We start from the raw sequence: 20,560 nt of genomic DNA on the forward strand, positions 1-20,560 counted from the left end.
CCCCCCCCCGCCCGGCCATGCCCGGTGCCCGGGCACAGCCATGCCCGGGCCCAGCTCCCCCCCCCGGGCCCAGCTGGGCTCCTCAGGCGGCACCAGCGCGTGCTGGGCCCGCTCCCCACAGCACCGCGCGACCCCCCCATGCCCCCCCCCGCGTGCTGGGCCACGAGCTGCCCCGGGCTGGAGCCTGAGCGCGCGGCCCGGGATTGGCCGGGGCCGGGGCGGCCCCATGTGACCCGGGGCGGGGGCTGAGCCGGGGCGGGAGGACGCGGGAGATGGACGGAGGGCGGCGGGATGGAGCCAAGAGCGGGGAGAAGAGGGGGCCGGAGCCGGGGCCGGGGCCGGAGGTGAAGAGGAGGTGAGCGGGCCGGGCCGGGCGGGGGGGGCGGGGGGGTGGGGGGGGGGGCGTGGCCCGTGCCGGGGTCTCTCTGGCGCTGTGTTTTTCTCCCTTTTCTCTGCGCCCTGCTGCTGCTTTTCACCTTTGTTTCATTTTCTCTTTGACTCTCCCGCCTGCCGAGTGGCATCTCAGTTCCGGGGGGGGGACAGTGCGGGACAAAAGCCAAACTGGGCCCCTGACCCAGCCGCAGCCTCACTGCAGGGCCTGCTATCCCGAGCACCTCCCTTTACCCAGTCAATGCTGGGTACTGCCTTTGAAATGCAAATAACCCAGCACTGCCCCCCCCCCCCCCCCGGGGAACCCCCCCCCCCCCCCCCGTCAACAGCCGAACACAGAACATCCCCCCCACCACAGCAGATTAAATTATTTCCCTGGCAAATCCATAAAATAATCCATCCAGGCCAGTCAGATACCAGCTGGGTGGTAACCTCTCGCTGGCCTGGCTCAGCTGAGCACGTCTCCAGGCACAGGACTCCCGTGCAAGGATTTGCTGCATCTTTCTCTCCCTTCGCCCGCTGGGTCCCGCTGCTAGTGCCCGGTTTGAATTGGGAAGCAGGAGTTTGGCTGGTGCCAGCCCTTGCCCACGTCCTACCCATCCTGGTGTTCCCACTGCATTCTCATCCCTCCTACCCTGCCCCAGCCGAGAGCCTCTGGCGCGAACTTGGCAGCAGAGGGGAACAGAGGTACCCGCGCTCGCAGCGCGTGTCCAGGCAGGCCTGTGAGCAAGGGGCATTAGTTGTGTGTGGATGTGGTGGGCAGGACTCCACCCCTTGCTCCTGTGGCGCTGGGAGTTCCCCAAGCTGCCTCGCCCCGACGCTGCTTGGCTGGCGAGATCAGAGCAGGTAGCAGCCCGGCGTGCTCGCTCCTGTTTCCAGTCGAGCAGGTGATGGTAGATGCAGAGCTCAGCAGGACTGGGCATTAGCCGAGGCAAGAACTTCCCACCGCCCGGAACAAACACGAGGTACCAGGTAGGGCTCCCCCCTGCTCAGAAGTGGCTTCTGCCCAGTCTGCTCTCAGCCCAGGCTGCCCGAGGGGGCAACACAGCTGCATGGGCTGCCTCAGTTTCCCTTGCCCTAGTAGGGTACGTCATCCCTCCCACTAACCAGACCAGCCTGTCCCCCTGCATAGAGGCCTCGTCCAGCTAGGCTCCCTGGGAGCCAGTGTGTTCTGAGGGAAGGTTATGTACGAATGACCATCCTGGTAACCTTCCCCGCATGCTTTGCTTTGCCTGCATTGCCCAGGCTCCTGCTGGAACTAGCAGTCCCAGAATGCTTTGTTTCTGAGCTGAATCCGGGTCTCAACTTCCTCTTAAAGGGCCAGCTCACACTGTACCGGGCTCCTGCTGGTGGTGCATGAGTGTGCTGGGTTCTCCCTGAAATGCCTGATCTTTCCTCCATGGAGTGTGGGGCTGGAGTGAGGTGTGAGCCCCAGGCCCCCTAGTCTCTGCAGGGGTGACTTGATTCTCTTTTTCAGTTTCCTGCCTGCCATGGGGAGCCAAGGAAGCACCATTCTCCACAAGACAGTCAGCTATGCCCCCCACGCCCTGCCAGGTAAGAGCCCAGCCAGATGTGCAAGGCCCTCTGGGCGTGGCCCAGCTTCATCTGCCACGGACGCCGCGGTGCCCTGGTGCTGCGAGTGAGGGCTCTGCTCCCCTGGCTGAGTGTTAACGACCTGCAATCTTCGGGCTTCTCTCCTCCTCCCAGCAAGGCAGTTTGATCAGAACACCACGGAGCCGATCAGCTTCTACCTGTCCAGCCTGGAGGAGCTGCTGGCATGGAAACCCACCAGTGACGATGACTTCAACGTTGCCACGATGCCACTGGCTAACCGGGAGCCTCCGCTCCACAGCAAGAGACCCCGCACGCTGGTGTGCCACGACATGAATTATGGATACCTGGAGGACAGGTAGGGGCTGGGCTGGAGGGACCTCAGCAATGCTAGGTGCAGGAGCGAGGCTGGGGTGGCCACAAGGCTCTGCACTTGTCCACGGCTGCCCCTCCTCTTCACGGCTCTCAGAACGGAGCGCTGCATGCCGGGCATGTGGGCCTCTGCTGATGGGACTCGGCATTTACCCAGCGCTTCACGCTTCCAGAACTCTGCAAACTTTAATCCATCCTTGCAGCGGCCCTGGGCGGGGGTCAGGAACATCCTTCCCCTTGTCCGCAGCACAGGGCGAGGAAAGGACTCGCCCCAGGTGCGGCAGAGCCGGAAGAGGGCCCAGGGGGCCTGACGCGCTGTCCCACATTTGTTCATCCAGACCCTGTTGCCTTTAAAGCGGAGGGTAGGAGCGTTCATTTCTGTTTTGCTGCTGCAGAGATGGGGCCTTTTACTGGCTTGGCTCTTGGGCTGGGTTAATGACCCCCAGCCACTGGTCTCTGGCGATTCTGCTGGTTTGGTAGGGAGCATGTAGCTGAGCCCAGCGTGACATGGATTATAGCTGCCGAGGGGAATCTTGGGTTTGCTTTCTGTCCTCTGCTTCTGTAACGCCGACAGACCCTTCTCCTTCTCTCGTCTCAGTGCCACGAGATGGGACAGAACACCACACCCAGATGGTGTGTGGGATCAGGGCAGAGCCATGCTAGGGACTAGCCTTGGCCTCCCCCTGGCTGCCTGCCTGCAGACAGCTCCGCACCGAGGAGACGTTCTCAGTGCCGGGGTAGTGGAATACGTTTGTTCTAGAGCCAAGCGGAGGAGGAATCCCAGGAGACTGAATGCTCCTCGCCCCCAGGAAGGAACGGAAGGGCTGTCTCCCGATCAGGTTGGAGCTTGTTTGCTCCCTGTTAATGTGCAGTGCATCTCCAACTTCATGCTGGGGGCTCTCGCCAGTTCCTCCCATCAGCTGGGGGGTGGGGGGGTGTCTCTGTGTAAACTCATCGCAGCCAGAGACCCACGGGGCAGCCTATTGGAAAACCATTTGGGCTACCTCCATTTGGATTGCTGTATCTGAGTGACCCAGCACCATGGAACTGGGACCCTCTGAGACTGGCCATGGGCGCAGGAGCCTGGTGTCCATCTTGCAGACTTCCCCAGGCACGTTTTCACCCCTGCAGGCTCGGTGGGTGAGGCTGGAACATCTCCACCTGCTGCCGAGCGGCTCCTGAGATGGGGAGAAACTCTCTGGCTTGGCCTGGAAGCTCTTTGGGGCAGGGGCTGGCTGCGCCGTGCCCAGCGTAGACCCTGATCGGAGCCCTGGCACCACTGCAATCCAGATAACTGATAATGTCCCACTTGAAAATTCTCCCAGAAAGTCAGGCGTTTTCCAGCCTCGTCCGTGGCGCTGCCCACCCCAGCTCAGAGGGAAGGGGCAGACCCCTCCGCTGCAAGAGGAGGATGAATGATTCTCTGCCACAGCACCAGCCAGCTCTCTCCCTGCTCTAGGAGCGTCTCCTGGGGGAAGAGCAGCAGCCTGGCACCTGGGGAATAGATTGGGGGGGCCACAAGTGCTCCGTCACTGCCCTGTGGGGCTGGAGCACTGGGCCAGGCCAGCCCTGGTCAGGGCACCATTCCTGCAGTGCTGCCGTTCCAGCCTGAGCCTCTTCCCCCTCCTCTGCCTGCAGGTTCATCCAGGGCTCGGCTTCACGGGACCCCTACGTGTTCTACCACTGGCAGTACATCGACATCTTTGTCTACTTCAGCCACCACCCCGTGACCATCCCCCCCGTCACCTGGACCAACGCCGCCCACAGGAACGGCGTCTCTGTGCTGGGTGAGGGGACGCCGGGAAAGACCGGGCACCGCGGGCGGGGCAGGCGGGAGCACTCGTGGCTTTAGCGCTGCCTGCGGGGAGAGGCTGGGAGCTCCCGCTGGGCCTGCAGTACCCGGGCGCTGGCTGTGGCCAGCCCCCCTCCCTCCCCCCCCACGGCAGCACGTGCCGGGACAGGCCGGGGTTGGCGAGGGCCCATGCCTCTTGCCCACACACGTGCAGTATTTTGGGGACCCTGTACAGGGACCTACCAGCACCCCCTTCCCTGGGCGGGGGCCCTGGCGCACGGAGCGGTGAGGCTGACGTTGCCATCTGTGCTCTGGCTCTAGGGACGTTCATCACGGAGCAGACGAGCGGGGTCCAGCTGTGTGAGGCCTTCCTCGCCGGGGAGGCAGCCGCGTACCACGCCGTGGCTGTGCAGCTGGGCCGCATTGCCCATTTCTACCGCTTTGACGGCTGGCTGGTCAACATCGAGAACACCCTGAGCGTGAGCAGAGCAGAGCCGCCCTGCTGCCCCTCCCCTCCCCGGCTCTGTCCCATCCCTCCCCCCGCCCCCGGATTGTCCTGCCTTGCCCACCCCTGGGCTGCAGGGATCCCGGACATGGTGCCCCCGGGCGACGCCTGCTCTCTCCCTCCCCCATGCAGGAGGCAGCCGCACGGAACCTGCCCCTCTTCCTGCGGGACCTGCGGGAGCAGCTGCATCGGGACGTGCCCGGCGGACTGGTGATCTGGTACGACAGCGTCTTGCCGAGCGGGAAGCTGCAGTGGCAGAACGAGCTGAATGAGAAGAACAGGTGAGGGGGGGGTGCCCCCGTCTGCTGGACAGAGCAGGAGCCCTGGGTACGCAGCCCAGCCCAGCCCTTCCCCTTGGCAGCCGGCAAAGACAGCGCAAGCGGGCTGGCGTTTACCAGCCGCACAGCCTGGGGTCACTGCCCCATGGGGGGGTGCTAAGCCACCCCCCTGCGCCTGGCCTGGCCCGGCCCACGGGCTCTGGGCACCAGCCCCGCATGTAGCAAGGCACCCGGCCCTTCTGGCTCCCTGGCAGGGGCACGGCTCCCAGCCCCACCCCGGCCTGGCAGCTCTGATGTTCCCCCGTCCTGCCCAAGTGCCCCCGGCGGAGCTGGGCTTGCGGCAGCGGGCCTGGGGGCTGCAGCTGGGGGCCCCCTCCCCTGAGGGCCTGTTCTCAGGGAGGAGGGGGTGGGCATCACCGGGGCTCTCCCTTTCCTAGGGTGTTTTTTGACGCCTGCGATGGCTTCTTCACGAACTACAACTGGAAGGAGGAGCACCTGGAGCGCATGGGGGCGCAGGCCGGGGAGCGCCTGGCTGACGTCTACGTGGGCATCGACGTCTTTGCTCGCGGGGAGGTCGTAGGCGGCGGCTTTGAGACAGACAAGGTGCCTGAGCCTGGCCGAAGGGTGTCTCGGGGGCAGGGCCTCGCCCCGGGCGGGATCCTCTGGCGGCTCCGGGGTCCCGGGCAGCGAGCTGGGCTCTGGGGCCCGTGTCCCTGGAGTGTGGCCAGGGGCTGAGTGAGGCCTGGAGCCTGAGTTCTCCTCTGGGGAATGGGGGCTCCCCCCCTCCCCCCGGGGTCCATCCCCATCTCCCAGGGACAGTGCGGGGCCTGTGAGCTGCCCGGCGCCCTGGGGGCAGGGAGAGCACCCCTCAGGCTCGCTGTGGTGCTGGCAGCCCCGGTGCTTACGGCTCAGCCCGTCCAGGCTCTGAGCGGGGCGGGCGGGAGGGAGCGTCTCACCCCCGCGTTTCCGTAGGCTCTGCGCCTGATTCGCAAGCACGGCTTTTCCGCTGCCATCTTCGCCCCCGGCTGGGTCTATGAGCACCTGGGGAAGGAGAACTTCCTGCAGAACGAGAACAAGTGAGCGTGGCCATGCTGGGCGGGGTGTGTGTGGATCAGTGCCCAGGATGGAGAGGGGGTGGGATGCAGGGATGGGTACGTGGGGGGGTGCCTGTGCTGAGGGGATGGGGGCATGGGGAAGGGGGGGTGCTCGTGCTGCGGGGATGGGGTCACAGAGAAGAGGGGGGTGCCCATGCTGGGGGGATGAGGGTGCGGGGAAGGGGGGTGCTCGTGCTGGGGGGGATGGGGTCACAGAGAAGGGGGGGTGGACCGTGGCTGCCCGGGTGTTTTGCGGCCCGGGGGCGCCGGCGCCAGACTCTTTAAAGGGCTGAGCCGTAGGGACCCCAGTGGGGTGCAGAGTTGCTGAGAGCTCTGGGGGGAGGATGCTGTCCCCTGGTTGGCTGCATCTTGGGCTGTGCTTCGTGTCCCCTGTGCCACGGGCCTGCTGACTGGGTGAGGTCCTTGGTGCCCGTGCTGAGCGGCACTGCTATAACCAGCCTCTCCTCTCCGTGCAGGTTCTGGGGTTTGCTGGCGGAGCTGCTGCCCACTCACAGCATCAGCACTCTGCCCTTCAGCACCTGCTTCTGCCTGGGCATGGGCACGGGGAGATTCTCGGCTGGGCAGGTGAGTGCAGGGGCGGGGCGGGCAGGTCCCAGGTCCCAGCGTGTGGGGAGATGGGCTCAGCCTGGGCCTGAGCATTAGCAACCCCCAGAGTGACTCGGGGTCAGTGTGCGACGGGGCCCAGCCAGCGCCCGTCCCTCGCCTGCAGCAGGCGCCTGCCCCATGGCCTGGCTCACCGGGGCTGCTCTCTCCTGCAGGAGGAAGAAGTCAGGCCCTGGTACAACCTGAGTGCCCAGGAGATCCAGCCCCTCTTCACAGAGCAGCAAGCGCCGGGAGGGGCAGGGAGCTGGCTGTGCACGCGCTGCTCCCTGCAGGACGCCTGGAACGGGGGCAGCTCCCTGCTGATCGAGGGGATCATCCCGCCTGAGGCGGGCCACGTGGCTGTCCGGTGAGTGCGGGCTGGTGCGGCGGGCGTGGCAAAGACCCATTTCCTGCTGGGGAGCCAGGGCAGGGCACTGCACCAAGGGAATGGGGGGTGCAGCCAAGTGTGTGCCATGCACACTGTCCGCTGTGCACTGGGCCAGGTGTGCAGCCACAGACCTAGTTTGTGGTTCTTGTGCACAGCACGTTGTGTGCGTGCCGCATGTGAGCTCACGGCGTGTGTACGCAGCCCACGGGCCGGGCTGGTGCCGCGTGCAGCCTGTGGCATGCCTAGCTTGGTGCTTGTGTGAGCTCACAGTGTGTGTACGCAGCCCACGGGCCGGGCTGGTGCCGCGTGCAGCCTGTGGCTGGCATGCTGCGTGCTCAGCGTGCCAGCTGCGTGCCACATGCCGTGTGTGTTGCGACCTGCCTTGTACCCCATGTAACTCCCTCCCCCTCTCTCTCTCCCTCCCTTGTCTCTCTGGGGATTGGGGGTCACCAGCCTTTTCTCTTTCCAGCTGCCAGCTCCCCCCAAGCTCTTCCTGTCCCTGCTGTACAAACTGGAGGAGAAGCTGCCCGAGGTGGCGGTCGCGCTGGAACTCACCACATGGGACTCTGGCTCCTGCCGTGTTGGCAACAAAGCTGCCCTGCCGGGTGAGGAGCTGGGCCCCTCCGCGGGGATCTCACGCTGCCGGGCAGGCCGGGAATCGGTCCGTCACATGGCTGGCAAGGGCACAGGGAGGCTGGGATGCCTGGGACACATCTGCTCCTCCTCAGCCTCATGTGTCCTGTGCCCCCTTCCCCTGCCCTAACTGCTCCGTTCCCTCCTGCAGGGCCGGCCACCCGACATCAGCCCCAGCCCCTCCCCACCCCGCCCCCCCAGCTCTCTGGGCTGCTCGGCGGCTGTGGACGGCAGAGCGCGGCAGGTTGGACGAGGCGGTGAGTGTCCCCAGCCAGGGAGCCGTCCTGCCTCAGGCCTGGTCTCTCCAGCGGCCCTGCCAGTTCTCCCCTCTCTGCCCTCGCCCAGGTGCTACGAACTGGAGCTGCGGGACTGCGCCCTGCACGAGCTGTCACTGATCCTGTCACGCCACCAGCCAGGCCAGCAAGAACGGCGCTTCTCCTGCCGCCTTGGGGAGATCCGGGTGAGGGGGCCACACTCAGCACAGTGCCCCGGCACTGCCCACCCGCCATCCCTTGTGGCAACATGTGCCTATGGAGCCTGGGGGCGGGGGGGGAGGGGAGCGTCTCCGGGGAGCCCTGCCCGCTGCAGATGGTTGCTGCTGCCCTCCTGGGGGGGCGGGGGGGGTCTGGCTGGGGGTGGGGGCAGCACTGAGGTGAGGTGCCCTCCCCGCATGGATCCCTCCTTCTGGGTGCTGCCCTGGAGAGCCTGGGCTGCGTCTAAGCCCCTGTCTCCCCTGCAGGTGCTGGATGCTGACGGCCTGCGCTCCTCGCTGCCCCAAGGGCCCAGCCTCCAGGCCTCCCAGCTGCTGTGGCACAAGGGCCCTGGCCCGGACCAGCTCTCCCTCAGCCTCACCTTGCGCTGGTCCTACCCCCACAGCCAAGCCCGCTGCTTCCGGATCCACTGCCAGGGCCGGGCAGGCCCTCGGGGCCGGGAGCTGCCCCAGCTCCTCGGGGTGGCACACGCCACCCTCTACCGGGTGGTGGGCTTGGCAGTGCCAGAGGTGCCCCCCACGGAGTCCTGCCGCGTGGAGTTCTTCGTGGAGCCGGTTCTGAACGAAGGGGTTGCCGTGGATCGGTCCAGGTGGGGGCGGCTGGTTCTGGTCTATTCCGACCCAGCCAACACCAGCACCTATTAAATGTCGCCTTTGGCACAGTGCCAGGGATCTCGGCCTTCGAGCTGGGCATTCTTGGGGGAGCGCAGGGCTGGATGGAGGGGCTGCGGCAGAGCTGGGGGGTGCTCTGGACAATAGTAGAGATCGTGGGTAGCCCCGACCAGGCCAGGACCCTGGCTCCTCTCCAATGGCTCCTGGCCAGTCGCTGGCGCCTTCTGCCCCGCACAGCCTGGGGCGAGCCACGGGGGGGCAGCAGAGTCCCACGCTGGCAGGCAAGAGCCGCTGGGGACCGGGGAGCTGGAGCTGCTGTGCAGCGGGGTGAGGGCCATGGGCAGGGTCGGGCTGGAGCCGGGCACTGTCCTGCACCGCTGCACTCACCTCCTGCTCCGTTAACACTGCAGGGATCCCCCCATGGCCTGGCCCGGCCCTGTGCTGCAGCCTGCGGCTTTTGACACCAGGCCTGGGGCTCTCGCTGCGCGGTGGCAAGCGGGTGCTTGTCCCACTCTGCCTGCGTGGGGGAGGGGGAGGGAGACTGCCCCCCAGCTGGTCAGGTGGCTACCCGGGCACGGCCCTGCATGTAGAACACATAGCAGCCAGAGCTGCTGCCCCACCTTCCTGCTCCTTTGCACCCCCGGGCCTGGTGGGTGTCCAGCGAGTCCTGGAAGAGCCCAGAGCCGGCAGTGGCTCTGGGTCCCTCAGCCCCACTCTTCAGTTCTCTGTGCTGCTGGCGGCTGGGCTCCAGGAAGGGCATGGCTGAGCCTGCCGGGCAGGGCCGGCCCACAACATTTTGGCACCTGAGGCAGGGAGCTCAAACAATGCCCCCATGCCCCCTGGCTTGGGCCAAAACTTTGAAAGGTCTCAATTCTGCCTTTTTCCTGTTCTACTCCTCTCATGGTACTGCTCTGCTACCTACCCCAATAAAGGAGAACTAACCACTTAAAATGCCTTGTTCAAAAATTTTAGGTAACACTTAACTTTCAAACGACTGAATAGCAAATGTAACTTTTCTTATCTGCATAGTAAACACTGGCATTTTTATCTGTTTGAATAATCAAAGTGGTGCTTTCCGTGGGGCCTTGGCTGCAAAGATTTGAACTGCTTCCTGAAGGTCCACAGTCTGGGCCAGCTCATGTTCTATTGAGATGGTTGCAAGGCCGACCAGCCTCTCCTGTGTCATTGTGGAGTGTAGATGTGTTTTTATTAACTTCAGCTTGGAGAAGCTGCGTTCTCCACTGGCAACTGTTACAGGAAGTGTTAGAAGTATGCGCAGAGCAACAAAAGCATTTGGAAAGAGGGTGGTCATCTTATTTGTGCACATATATTCCAGAACAACCTTTGGAGTTGATTCTGCTGAAATGTATCTTGAAAGGGCTTTCAGTTCATCACCTAAATCACTCACATCAATATCGCGCATGTCATCGTGTGTCAACACTGTCTCTAGTGCCCTGCATTGCTGGTGTAGGTCTTCTTCAGGTATAGTGAGGAGTTTTGGAATATCATACAACATCCCAAATATACTGCTGTGTTTCTTGAGCTGCATGAAACGTTCAACTGACTGTATTGCACAATCTAGCACCTGGTTAAAGAATTCAACTTTGAATTGTTGTTTGGGGTCTCTTATGGGATTATCCCGTGCCTCGTAATCAAAATGTCGTCTTCTTCAGTGACTCTTGTATTCTTGAATGGGTGGGAAAATAGCTTCAGTGTGAAGTTCCTCTGCCAACTTCTGTGCACTCTGCAGAACGTTTTGAAATCCCTCATCTGACCGGTAAGACTGTAGGTATGACTTTGCTTTGTCCAGTGGTTCCATTGCTCCAGATATATCAAGGTCAACACCTTGGAGTCTCTTGCTTACAACATTTATTTCAAACAGTTTGTCATGCCACAACACTAAGCCACACAGAAATGTGAAGTTATGTATGTTTCTGGTGATTCCATTTCCCTTTGCCACTGTTCTCCCACGAACAGTTCCTGTCATAGCATTCTCCTCCATAATAGCAACTATGGCATCATCTATCTTCCCAATTTGGTGTTTGATAGGCTTTATCGCCTCCACTCGACTTTCCCATCGTGTAGCACTCAGTGGTTTCAGTGTCAGATGTTCCCAGATGTTGCTTCAAAATTTGCCATCGATGAGTTGATGCAGAGAAAAATACATAGATGCTTTGAATTACATTAAAAAATTCAGCAGCCTCACTAGACGCTAATGCTGCATCACTGACCACCAAGTTCAACGAATGAGAACTGCATGGGACAAAAAAAACTCGAGGGTTTAACTCTCGGATCCGTGTCTGCACTCCTCTGTTCTTTCTTCTCATGTTGGCACCATTATCGTAGCCCTGACCTCTCATGTCAGCTATCGCAATTCCCGTATCTTCCAGCTTTTTAAGAAGCACATTTGTCATACCAGCTCCTGTAGTATCATCAATGTCAATAAATTCTAGAAAATGCTCTCTGACAGTCACCATTGCAGGGACATTTTCACTAGGTCCTGTTGTTATTACAAAACGCACCATTCAAGTCATTTGTTCCGTATGGCTGATGTCAGATGTGCAGTCCAGAATAACAGAGTCATATCTTGCTGACTTCAGATCTGCCACAATCTTTTGTTAGACTTTCGTTGCCAGTAACTGTATGATCTCATTTTGAATTGTTTTTCTAAGGTAGTGGTGTGTGTACATTTCTTGGGTGGTGACTCTTCTTAGTTTCTCCTGGAGTACAGCATCAACCTCAGCCATCAGTTCCACAATTTTAAGGAAGTTTCCATTGTTTGGACATTCAGCTGATCTGAAGTGCCATGCAGTGCTAGGTTTTGGGTAGCAAGCATTCTCACAATGGCAATGAGCCTTTTCAGAACATTTTGCCAGTAAAGAGACTCTGATGCAGTCTTCTCTTGATGCTGATCATCTACGGTGGCCTTTAACCTTAGTCTCATCTCAAGCTCTTTCCACCAATGGAATGCTCTCTGGTGATTTGCTGCCTTCTCATGGCATGCCAGATTTTTCCAGTCCTTTGTTCCTGTAGAACCCAGTGTGGCTGGAACATTAGACTGGAAGAGTTTGCAACAAAAACAGTATGCAGCATTCTGGGTTTTTGAGTACATAAGCCATGGCCTCTCCACTTTGTCACCATTGGGGATTTCACGCCAGTAATGTGTTGGATGGAAACTTCTATTTTCATTGTCTTTGGGGAACATGAAGTTTTTCACTTGCTGTGGCCCATGCAGTACAAGGAAGTCCCTCAGGCTACTGCTCAAGTGGGTCCACAGTCCTGGATCATCTAGACTTAAGGAACTAAACTCAACAGCAGCTGTTTCTTGCGCCTCCACCACACTCTTCTCTGATTACACTTTTCTTCAGGAATGTGCATGGTTACATCCATTTGAGATGGAGATACGGATGCTGCAGTAGCTGCCAGGTCACCTGCACTCTGACTGGAAGATCAGGCATCTCCTCACCACTCACATCCTCACTGGGGCCGGAAGGCTCACCGTGAACATTTGTGTCTATGTATCTCAGGAGAGCTCCTTCCTGCTTAGGTAGAAAAGCTTCCTTTGCTTTCTTTCTTTTTCTGAATGCTGCCCCAGAGGGGCCTTTTCTTCTTTCACTCATGACTGCTGTTCTGCGCCAGCTATAGTGGCTCTCAATAGTCAGTTGAAGGGGACAAATAAGCAGGCTGGTAGCAGGGCCTGAGTGAGGGAAGATATCAGCGTCTTAAGGGCCTAACTGGCTCCTACTACTTCAGTTGACTGCCTGTTCTCCTCAAGTGGGTTCAGGGAAGCAGCAGCAACCAGGAAGCTCCCTGAGAAGCTGGTGTGAATCAGTCCAGGCTCCTGGGGGTGCCAGAGAGGTACATAAGAGGCTCCTCCTCCTCTGTCTCCCTGCAGCTCCTGCTGCTTTCTGTTCTTCCCTCTCATCTTTTCTCCTGCCTGTTATATCTCTTGTGCCCTCCTTCCTCCAGCACAGCACTCCACCATCTCTGTGCAGCTAGAGCAGAGAGAATACATATGCCCCAGCAGCAGACACAATTTTCTACACTCTGGGTCCTAGTGCCCTCCCTCCCAGTCTGGCCGATCGCCTCATGGTAAGGCCAGCCCTGCTGCTGGGGATAGCTATGGCTGCTGGCTGCATGGGCAGCACTGGGGGGTGCGTTGCAGGGCCGTGGAGAACGGTTGTGTGCGGGCAGGGCTGCACCTGGTCCTGAGCCGCTGTACACCACGTGCTGGGTCCGGTGTGGGGAGACAGCCAGCGCCCGTCCCCGGCTGGGGTCTAGCCCAGAGTCAGCCAGCCGGCCCTGGGTTGTCTGCCCATGTGCAAGCTCCATGGAACAGCTGAGTGCAGAAGTGGCTGCAGCAGCGAGCGCTCCCCGGCCCTGCTTGTTGCCCGGCAGCGGTTCTCCAGGGCTGGTTCCCTAGATACTTGGAGGAGAGGAAATTTATAGTGGTGACTATTTCCTCATAGGCTGGTGAACAAGCAATTAGCAGGCAGGGGGGTAGCGGTGCTGCGGCTCCAGCTCCCTGCGCTTGCGGCCCCAGCTTACGGCCGGGAACGGCGCCTGGCCGGCCCCGGCTCCCCGCAGCCCCCAGTTTACGGCCGGGAACGGCGCCTCGCCGGCCCTGGCTCCCCGCACCCCCCAGCTTACGGCCGGGAACGGCGCCTCGCCGGCCCCAGCTCCCCGCGCCCCCCAGCTTACGGCCGGGAACGGCGCCTCGCCAGGAACGCTAATACGGTGGCATTGAAGCTGCTGCTGCGCTCAGTGGAGTTGCCCTGAGCTAAACCAGCTGACAGGTTGAACAACGCCGGGCTCGGCGCGGCGTGTTGGGGGTTTCAGTGGAAGGGAGCACTTCGCCGGCTGTTACCCTGGGAGGTTTTAGTTCTTTACAGCGCTTAGCTCTGCTTTACCCACCCTGTGCAGCCTAGGCTGTGCTGAGGGGCCTTCCTCCCCTGGTGCCCGAGCCCCACGCCCCACAGGCCTGCCCTGAGCGCGTTCTCGCTGAAGCAGGAAGCCCTGTGGCTAGGAAGAGGCCGGCAGAGGCAATGGCTTGGTGCCCTGCCTGTTGGGGGCGTCACAGCCCAGCCCCGCCAGTACGCAGGGGTAAGGTGCTTACCCAGCTGTACTGTGCAGCGCGACCCGCAGAGGTGCCGCAGGATCTCGGGCCTGGTGCATGGAGGTGCCCATGTGCAGAGTCGCCAGGCCAGTGTGGCACAGGTAGAGTTATCCCCTTGGGCACCAGCACATTGTGCATTTAGGCTGTGGGCTGGACGTCCCAGGAACCCCCGTGTGCCAGTCACAGGTCAGCCTGGCCCTGAGCGGAGAGGGCAGCCTGCCTAATACCCCAAGCAGGGTGTCACACAATTGCTGGCTGGGGAGGGGGCTCCTGTGGCTTAGGTTCAAGGCAAGTCCAGCATAAACCCGAGGAGGATCTGGCTCACGCTCCTTCAGAACAACACCCGGATGAACAAGGCCGGAGGAATGCCAGGCCTTGCTTGCTGGAGCAATGCCAGGATAGCTAGATACAAACAGTGCAGGTGCCTAGCTGTGGCAAATGTAAAGGGGCAGCCCCCAGAAAAGCCTGCTGGGAAAATCCCTGTCAGAGGGTGGGCGAGTGAGGTGTGGGGCTGGCTGGGGCACAGAGTCCAAGAGGGGCTCCAGGGTAGAGCTGGCAGCGGGTGCCTGCTGTGGGCAAATACACACCAGCAGGCTGCCAGGGTGCCCCTCACCAGGAGCACGGTTTGTCCACTCCGCCCCTTCCTGCAAGGCTCGTCCTGCACTCCAGCTCCAGGCCAATGCAGAGCAGGCCTGGCTCCCCTCGCTGAGATGATGGGGGGCAGATGGCTGGGCCCTGCCTCCCACTTCCAGCAGCCTTCACCCAGGGCTGTGCCCCGTCTACGCCCCCATTCAAAACCTGAGTCGTCCTGGTTGAAGAAAGAAATCTTTATTAATAATCTTAATAATAATAATCCTCATAATAATACTGTTTAGTAGAATGATCACACCTTTGAAGCATACAGAATGGGCGGGCGCCAGCCTGCGCTCTGGGGCCGGGGGGCCGCCAGGGCGGCGGCAGCACAGCACATGGAAGGAGCTTTGTACAGCGGAGCGGGGGGTGGCTGGGAAGGGGCTATGTACAACGGGAATAGAAAAGGAGGATCTCATGGCTGGAGCCTCAGGAGCGTATGCTGAATATAAAGTGAAGTTTCATGAGATGACAGAGCCATGTTGGGAGACCTGCTGGATCCATCTGGCTCAGCCAGCCGCCTGCCTTCCCAGCAGCCGCGCAAACAACTCCGTGGCCCACCCTAACCCCGCGAGGCTGCTGGGGGGGGGGAAGTGCCTCTCTGGCCTTTGGCACAACTGGACTGTGCCAGCTGTGGCATGGGGCAGGCGGTGGGTGAGCAGCTGAAAGAAGCTGGCAAGGACCTGGGTGCATCTGGTGCCCTGGCTAGCAGCGCGCCCAGCCTTAGAGCCCAGCTGCCCCCACCTGTCACTGGTTCAGAGCTGGGCTATGCCAGGCAGGGACCTCCTGGCCAGAGCCAGCACTGTCCTCCCCTCACTGCCCACTACTTCCCATGCACTGCCCATAGTGACCCTCACCCCGATGGGCCTCTCCAATGCCTAGCTAGCATGGGACTGGGGCTTGGGGCAGGCCTGGCTCTGAGCAGGGACCCTGCAGCCACCACTAAGGGGTGTGTGGTTGGCTCCCTGTCCCCCAGTGGTGATGGGGTGGCTGAGACGCAGCCACTGTGGGATCACATGGCCTCCTCGGGCTCCATGCTGGGGGGCAGGGGCTGATATGATCCCTGGTGCGCCATGTTGTGGCCTAGAGATGCAGCCCCTTCCCCACTCTGTCTGCCCTGGGTAGGTGTGGCGCAGGAAGCAGCTCCCGCTTGGCTTTAGCCCCATGGGGCTGGGGGAAGCCAGGAGCTCAGGGCACCGGGGTGATGAAAATGCAAGGGAGCTACAAACTCCAGTTAGCTAACATCCCTCTTAAACACAGCCCCTCTTCCCCTGCAACACCCAGCAGCCCAGGCAAAGCTGCTGCTGCATCAACCATCCCACCTCCGCTCAGAGAGCCGAGGCCTCACACACTCAACACACCGCTGGCCAGCAAGCGCAAAAGCATTGGAGCTCTGAAAACAAAAAGCAAGACTCCTACCCCTGAGGCCAAGTCCCCCAAACCTGCAGGAGGGCGTGGGCTGCTGCGGCGCTCTGCCCACGGCCCTGGCTTGGGAGGGCAGAAAGGAAGACGCGGTGCCCAGGCCGGGTGCCTGGGGCCTGCAGAGTCCTCGCTCCGAGGCTGTCCCAGCACTCCGCACTGCTCTCGCTCCCTCCCTGCCCTAGGCTGGGGAGGGGGAGGGGGACCCAAGTCTCCCAACATGGCTGCTGGCCGGGGCAGGGTTGGAGAGGGGCGGCTCTCTGCCAGCTGGCCGCGGCGCTGTCCGGTCGGTGTGTACTCTCCGTGACTCAGGCGGGTGCAGCGCCTCCTGCTGGACTTGCTTGCTCGGTGCATGTGTGTGGACAGTATGGGACTCGGTTGGTTGGTTGCCTCTTTGTTTTGTTTTTTGTTGCTTTGTTTTTAATTTGTTTTGCCCTTCCTGGTCCCAGAAGGAAGCAGCTGTGGTGTCACTACAACACAAACAGAGGCAGAACTTTCACTGGAGCCACCTGCAGCCACCTGGGGGCAGAGAGCAGCGCCCAGGGCCAGCCCAGCAGCAGGGCACGGGGCGCAGCCAGGCAGGCAGGGACGCTGGACTCCACCCCCGCCCCGGGACCCAGCTCAGCCACGCATGGACTGCCAGTGCTGGGGGCCGCTCAGCAAACACCAGGGGGAGGTGGGGTGGGGCTGACACATTAGTTCCTTCCAAAGCGGCTCCAGGATTGTGTAGCGGGTCCTGTTGTCCCCCCAGAAATGCCCAGGCAGATGGACGAGCCCACCCCGTGGCTGGGCCTGCACCCCACAGGCTCTTCTCTCACAAGGCGGCCTTTGTCCTTGCCCCTCGCCTGGCCCACAGAGCAGTCTTGCTCGACTCCAATCTCTCTCTCCCCCGTAGTGACTGAAGGGGCGGGGGTGGCTGGGCCAGGGACGAAAAGCTAACCCCGGCTGGCATCCCATGGTCTGAAACACAGGCCACCCCTCCCCCGGATGTTATGACGATGATGTGCACCTGAGTAGAGGGGCTGCTGCTCCCCAGAGCCAGGCGCACATGGGGGGTTCCAAGACTTGGCCAGAGGCTGTGCAGAGGGATGGCGGGTGCTATTCCCCAGTGTAGTCTTGGGGTGGGGCCACGCTCATTGCCCCCCAGTCTCAGCTATCCCGGCTGGTACTAGCTACCCTGCATGCTCCGCCTTGCCCACAGCTCCTGAGACGGGCGGGGTTCCCGGCCCATTTTGCCAGGCAGCCCATTATCCTAAGGGACAAACCCTCCGCTCCTTTCCCTTGTGTGATCAGCGCCCTGCCCGGGGCCCTGGCTGTGGGCAGGCGCCTGCACAAGAAGAACAAGCCCGGCCTAGCAGGAGCAGGCTTGCCTGCCGCAGAGATGCTGGAGGGAGCTGGGGCAGTGGAAGACTGTGCCGGGCCCAGGCGTGGCTCTGCGCAGGAAGGCAGCTCTCTTGGAACGCCCTGGCCTTTGGACTTCACGGGTTCCTGGCAGCGGGGGCAGAGGAGGGGGCTTAGCCTGGGCTCTCTCCCGGGGTTTGCTGCTGGTTGTAGGTCTAGGGAGAGCAGGACCCGCCCCAGCCCTGCAGCAGGGCAGTGGCCAGGCTGCCTGCTTTGCAACACAGTCAGTTCAGCCAGGGCAGGTCACAGACAGAGGTGGGTGAGCAAAGAGACATGAGACGCGGGATGAGAGCAGCTTGAGGTAAAGACCTATGGTTCTAGGTGCCACGCTGAGCCGGGCGGAGCCCTGGCCCCTGGCAGGGGCACCATGTTCTTCCGAGAGGCTCTGCCTTTGCTTAGTTTGGTTTGTTTGGTTTCTAGTGAGCAGTCAGTGTTAGTGTTGGGAGGGGCTGGGTGTCTTGCTAGTAGGGAGTGAAGCGGCTGTACCCTCCTCGGTATAGACTAGCCTGCAACATCAAAGATGAAAGAAAAGCCAATCAGTATTCGAGAGAGAGGCAAGGCCCATTTTCTTCCCTTTTTTAATGACATCATATCGTCCTGTCCCGGGAGGACAGGTGGGGCGGAGGCGCCGAGGGCTCCCAGGAGCTGCGCACGCTGCTCCCAGCACTGCCTGGGCTCTGGCCGTTCCCATCAGCTCCATTTGGGACAATGCGCTCTTTGGGCGCCAGCATGCAGGGTTCTTTCTGGCTGGGGTGGGAAGGGCTGAGTGGGAGAGAGGTTTCCTCTCAACCCGGCAGCCCCCCATACTCCTGGAGCAGGGCAGGCAGCCCCCAGGGCCGCCAATCCCTCCTGAGCCCACTGCTGCCTGGTTCCTCCAAGGGGCTGGCGTCAGGCCCCTGCTCTAAGTGCTGCCGGCTTCCCTCCCCTCTGCTCGACGGAGCGGGGGGACACTTCCTGCAGCCCTATCAGGGCCCCTCCATTCTCCACCTGGCTCCCCGCCCAGGACTGCGGCAGTGCTGCTCCCACTCTGCGCACGGTGTGGCTGGATGCGCAGCTCTTGGCCCGGAGGCCGCCTGAGCTCCACACTCCTGGCCCGCCGAGTGCCACGCTTTGGGTGTGCAGAGGGGCATTGGCAGGACCCACCCTGACATGCGGCAGCTCAGGCCTTGGCCAGGGCATTAGGGAGGGTTAAAAAAAGGAAGAAAACGCCTGGTTGGCTTGGAGACCCTGCCCACAAACGGGACTTTTCATCTTTGATGCTGGTTGCAAAGCTAGCTAAACCACCCTGAACCGCGCTGTGTGGGACGGTGTGTCGCGGTGGGTGCCAGGCTGCACAGACACGTGTGCACACGCTCCCTGACGGGTCGGCTCTCTGCATGCTGGATGTGAGTGTGCGGTGGGCACCAGGGCTAGGGGGGGCCACAGACCTCCAGCTTCACCCCCCACCCCATACAGCATAGGTAGAAAGGAGTTACTGATCTCTATACCAGTGTAAGGTGGGTCAGGGGCTCCCGCAGGCTTGGGGGGGGCGTATAATGGGTCTGTGTGTGTTGGGGGCTCCCTTGAGTGTGGGGGGACAGGCTGTGTGGGGTCAGGTGGAGTCAAGTTTCTCCTGGGCTTTCCCACCAGTGAAATGCTCCCCTGCTGCTCCCCAACAGTCAGACCATGGCAGGGACGTCCTGCTGCCCCCCCCACCCCCCCAGGCCCATGCAAATTCATTCCAGTCAAGCCATCCCCCAGCTGCAGTCAGGGTCAGGGGGCGGCTCTTACCATGGTGCCGATGCTGTACGTGGCAGCAGGGCCGATGGTGTGGTGGTACGGGTCCGCGGCTGCGTACACTCTGCCGTAGCTAGGAGCAAACACAGCGGGCATTAGAAACCAGCGGTTCCCCCTCCCACCCATTCAGGTACCTCCCCTGCTGAACCCCATGAGGAGGCTGTGCCCAGGGGGCTGGGGGAGGCTGGCCCTTCTCTGGGCCATCTGAGGGGCCTATCCCATGGGGAGGGGGTTCTCTGGGCCCAGGGATTTGGCTGCAGGAGTGCTGCATTTATCTGATGCTTCTGCCAGCAATGCAGGAGCAGGAGGCAGGGGCTCCACCCTGCAGGGGGCGGCCTCTAGGGCTGATCAGAGGTCTGTCGGTGAGTCACTCCCCCGGCCCTGTGGCGTTTCACCAGCCGTCCCTAGTGTGGTGGCTGGTGTTGTGCAGCATGGAGAGACAGCTGGAGAATGCTCTAGGCCCCGGCGGCAGGCAGGGCAGAAGGGGGCTGTGGTCAGTCCCTAGGCCAGCTCTGCATCTCGACCCCATTCCCCTCCTGGGGAAACGCCGTGGGCAGTGAGGGAGGGACCAGCTGGAGTGCTGCGATAGGCACCTGAGGGATGCCCAGCTCCTAGCTGAGGGGGCCGTGGGCACTGGAGGTGGCTAACAGGAGCAGCTTGGTGAGGAGCAGGAGCCGCTGGCTGGACGTGGAGGGGGTGCTGGCTGCAATGAGATCAGTTCTGAGCATGTCCCTTTCTCGCCGTGTGCCCTCTCTGGGAACAGAGGTGACAAGTGACCCAGGCTCTGTCCCCAGGCCTCTCTCTCCAGGGAGGCATGAAAGCTGCTGACATGAGCTCCATGGACTGGGGGGAGCCAGGCCACAGGTGCCTCTGGCTGGGGCAAGGCTGGCAGAGGAGTGCCTCACCTGTCGCTGTATGCTGCCGCCGCCGCTGGCTGGGCGTATCTGTAGGCTGCGTAACCCCCCTGTGCCAGCAAGAAGAGACACGTCGTCAGGCAGGGAGAGGGCTCCGGGCAGGCCAGGTGGAGCCCAACCTTCCAGCAGACCCCTGAGGGAGCCTGCACAGCTGGGCACCCTACAAAGAGCTCCCCTCGGCTGTGCCCAGCAGCTGGTGAGTGGTGGGAGCTGTGGGACCCTGCTAGGAGCCGGGTGTCTGCACCATGAGGCAAATGCCAGGCCCATTAGCATTCCCAGGGGGCTTGCAAACACGTTATCCGGAAGCAATTAAATGTCACTTCCCTGATCGCTTTAATGAGGTGTCACGTTAGATAAATCCTTCAGCTGCCCGCCTAAGCCAGGGCCAATGGCTTTTAAATATGGAGCTTAAATGCTGGTGTGATGCACTGCACTGATGCTGTCCGAGAGCATAAATCCAGCGCAGCGCTTGCCTGGCGAGGGGCCCTTGCTCAGGGCACAGCAGTCAGCACTGTGCCCCCTGCCCCTGCACTGCTCCGACTGCAGCCCCTGCCCCATGCAGCCCCTGCCCCCTGCCCTGCTCCTACTGCAGCCCC

General features: G+C 61.7%; 2 protein-coding genes across 9 annotated transcripts in view; one reads left to right on the forward strand and one right to left on the reverse strand.

The window, feature by feature from the left end:
- ENGASE (endo-beta-N-acetylglucosaminidase) overlaps nucleotides 1-9,234 on the forward strand; it is a 23,745-nt gene extending 14,511 nt beyond the window's left edge. The window contains exons 5-17 of the mRNA XM_029912161.1: nucleotides 1,709-1,722; nucleotides 1,813-1,944; nucleotides 2,098-2,299; nucleotides 3,952-4,100; nucleotides 4,427-4,584; nucleotides 4,743-4,891; nucleotides 5,326-5,491; nucleotides 5,861-5,964; nucleotides 6,459-6,567; nucleotides 6,762-6,952; nucleotides 7,443-7,578; nucleotides 7,758-8,066; nucleotides 8,346-9,234. Of these exons, the coding sequence (XP_029768021.1) occupies nucleotides 1,709-1,722; nucleotides 1,813-1,944; nucleotides 2,098-2,299; nucleotides 3,952-4,100; nucleotides 4,427-4,584; nucleotides 4,743-4,891; nucleotides 5,326-5,491; nucleotides 5,861-5,964; nucleotides 6,459-6,567; nucleotides 6,762-6,952; nucleotides 7,443-7,578; nucleotides 7,758-8,066; nucleotides 8,346-8,741 (2,215 nt within the window). The 3' untranslated portion in view covers nucleotides 8,742-9,234. The remainder of the gene's footprint in view (nucleotides 1-1,708; nucleotides 1,723-1,812; nucleotides 1,945-2,097; nucleotides 2,300-3,951; nucleotides 4,101-4,426; nucleotides 4,585-4,742; nucleotides 4,892-5,325; nucleotides 5,492-5,860; nucleotides 5,965-6,458; nucleotides 6,568-6,761; nucleotides 6,953-7,442; nucleotides 7,579-7,757; nucleotides 8,067-8,345) is intronic.
- Nucleotides 9,235-15,282: 6,048 nt separating this feature from the next.
- RBFOX3 (RNA binding fox-1 homolog 3) overlaps nucleotides 15,283-20,560 on the reverse strand; it is a 90,609-nt gene continuing 85,331 nt past the window's right edge. For 7 of the 8 annotated variants that reach the window (XM_024205955.3, XM_024205954.3, XM_024205958.3 and 4 more), the window contains 3 exons: nucleotides 19,956-20,014; nucleotides 19,045-19,123; nucleotides 17,595-17,780 (listed from right to left, as the gene is read on the reverse strand). In XM_024205955.3, the coding sequence (XP_024061723.1) occupies nucleotides 17,736-17,780; nucleotides 19,045-19,123; nucleotides 19,956-20,014 (183 nt within the window). In that variant the 3' untranslated portion in view covers nucleotides 17,595-17,735. Of the gene's footprint in view, nucleotides 16,344-17,594; nucleotides 17,781-19,044; nucleotides 19,124-19,955; nucleotides 20,015-20,560 lie in introns of those variants that run through there. The other variant, XM_024205952.3, reaches the window with a different exon arrangement.

The sequence above is a fragment of the Terrapene carolina genome, unplaced genomic scaffold, assembly GCF_002925995.2.
Source record: "Terrapene carolina triunguis isolate 2854851 unplaced genomic scaffold, T_m_triunguis-2.0 Scaffold192, whole genome shotgun sequence".
NCBI classification, from domain to species: domain Eukaryota; kingdom Metazoa; phylum Chordata; order Testudines; family Emydidae; genus Terrapene; species Terrapene triunguis.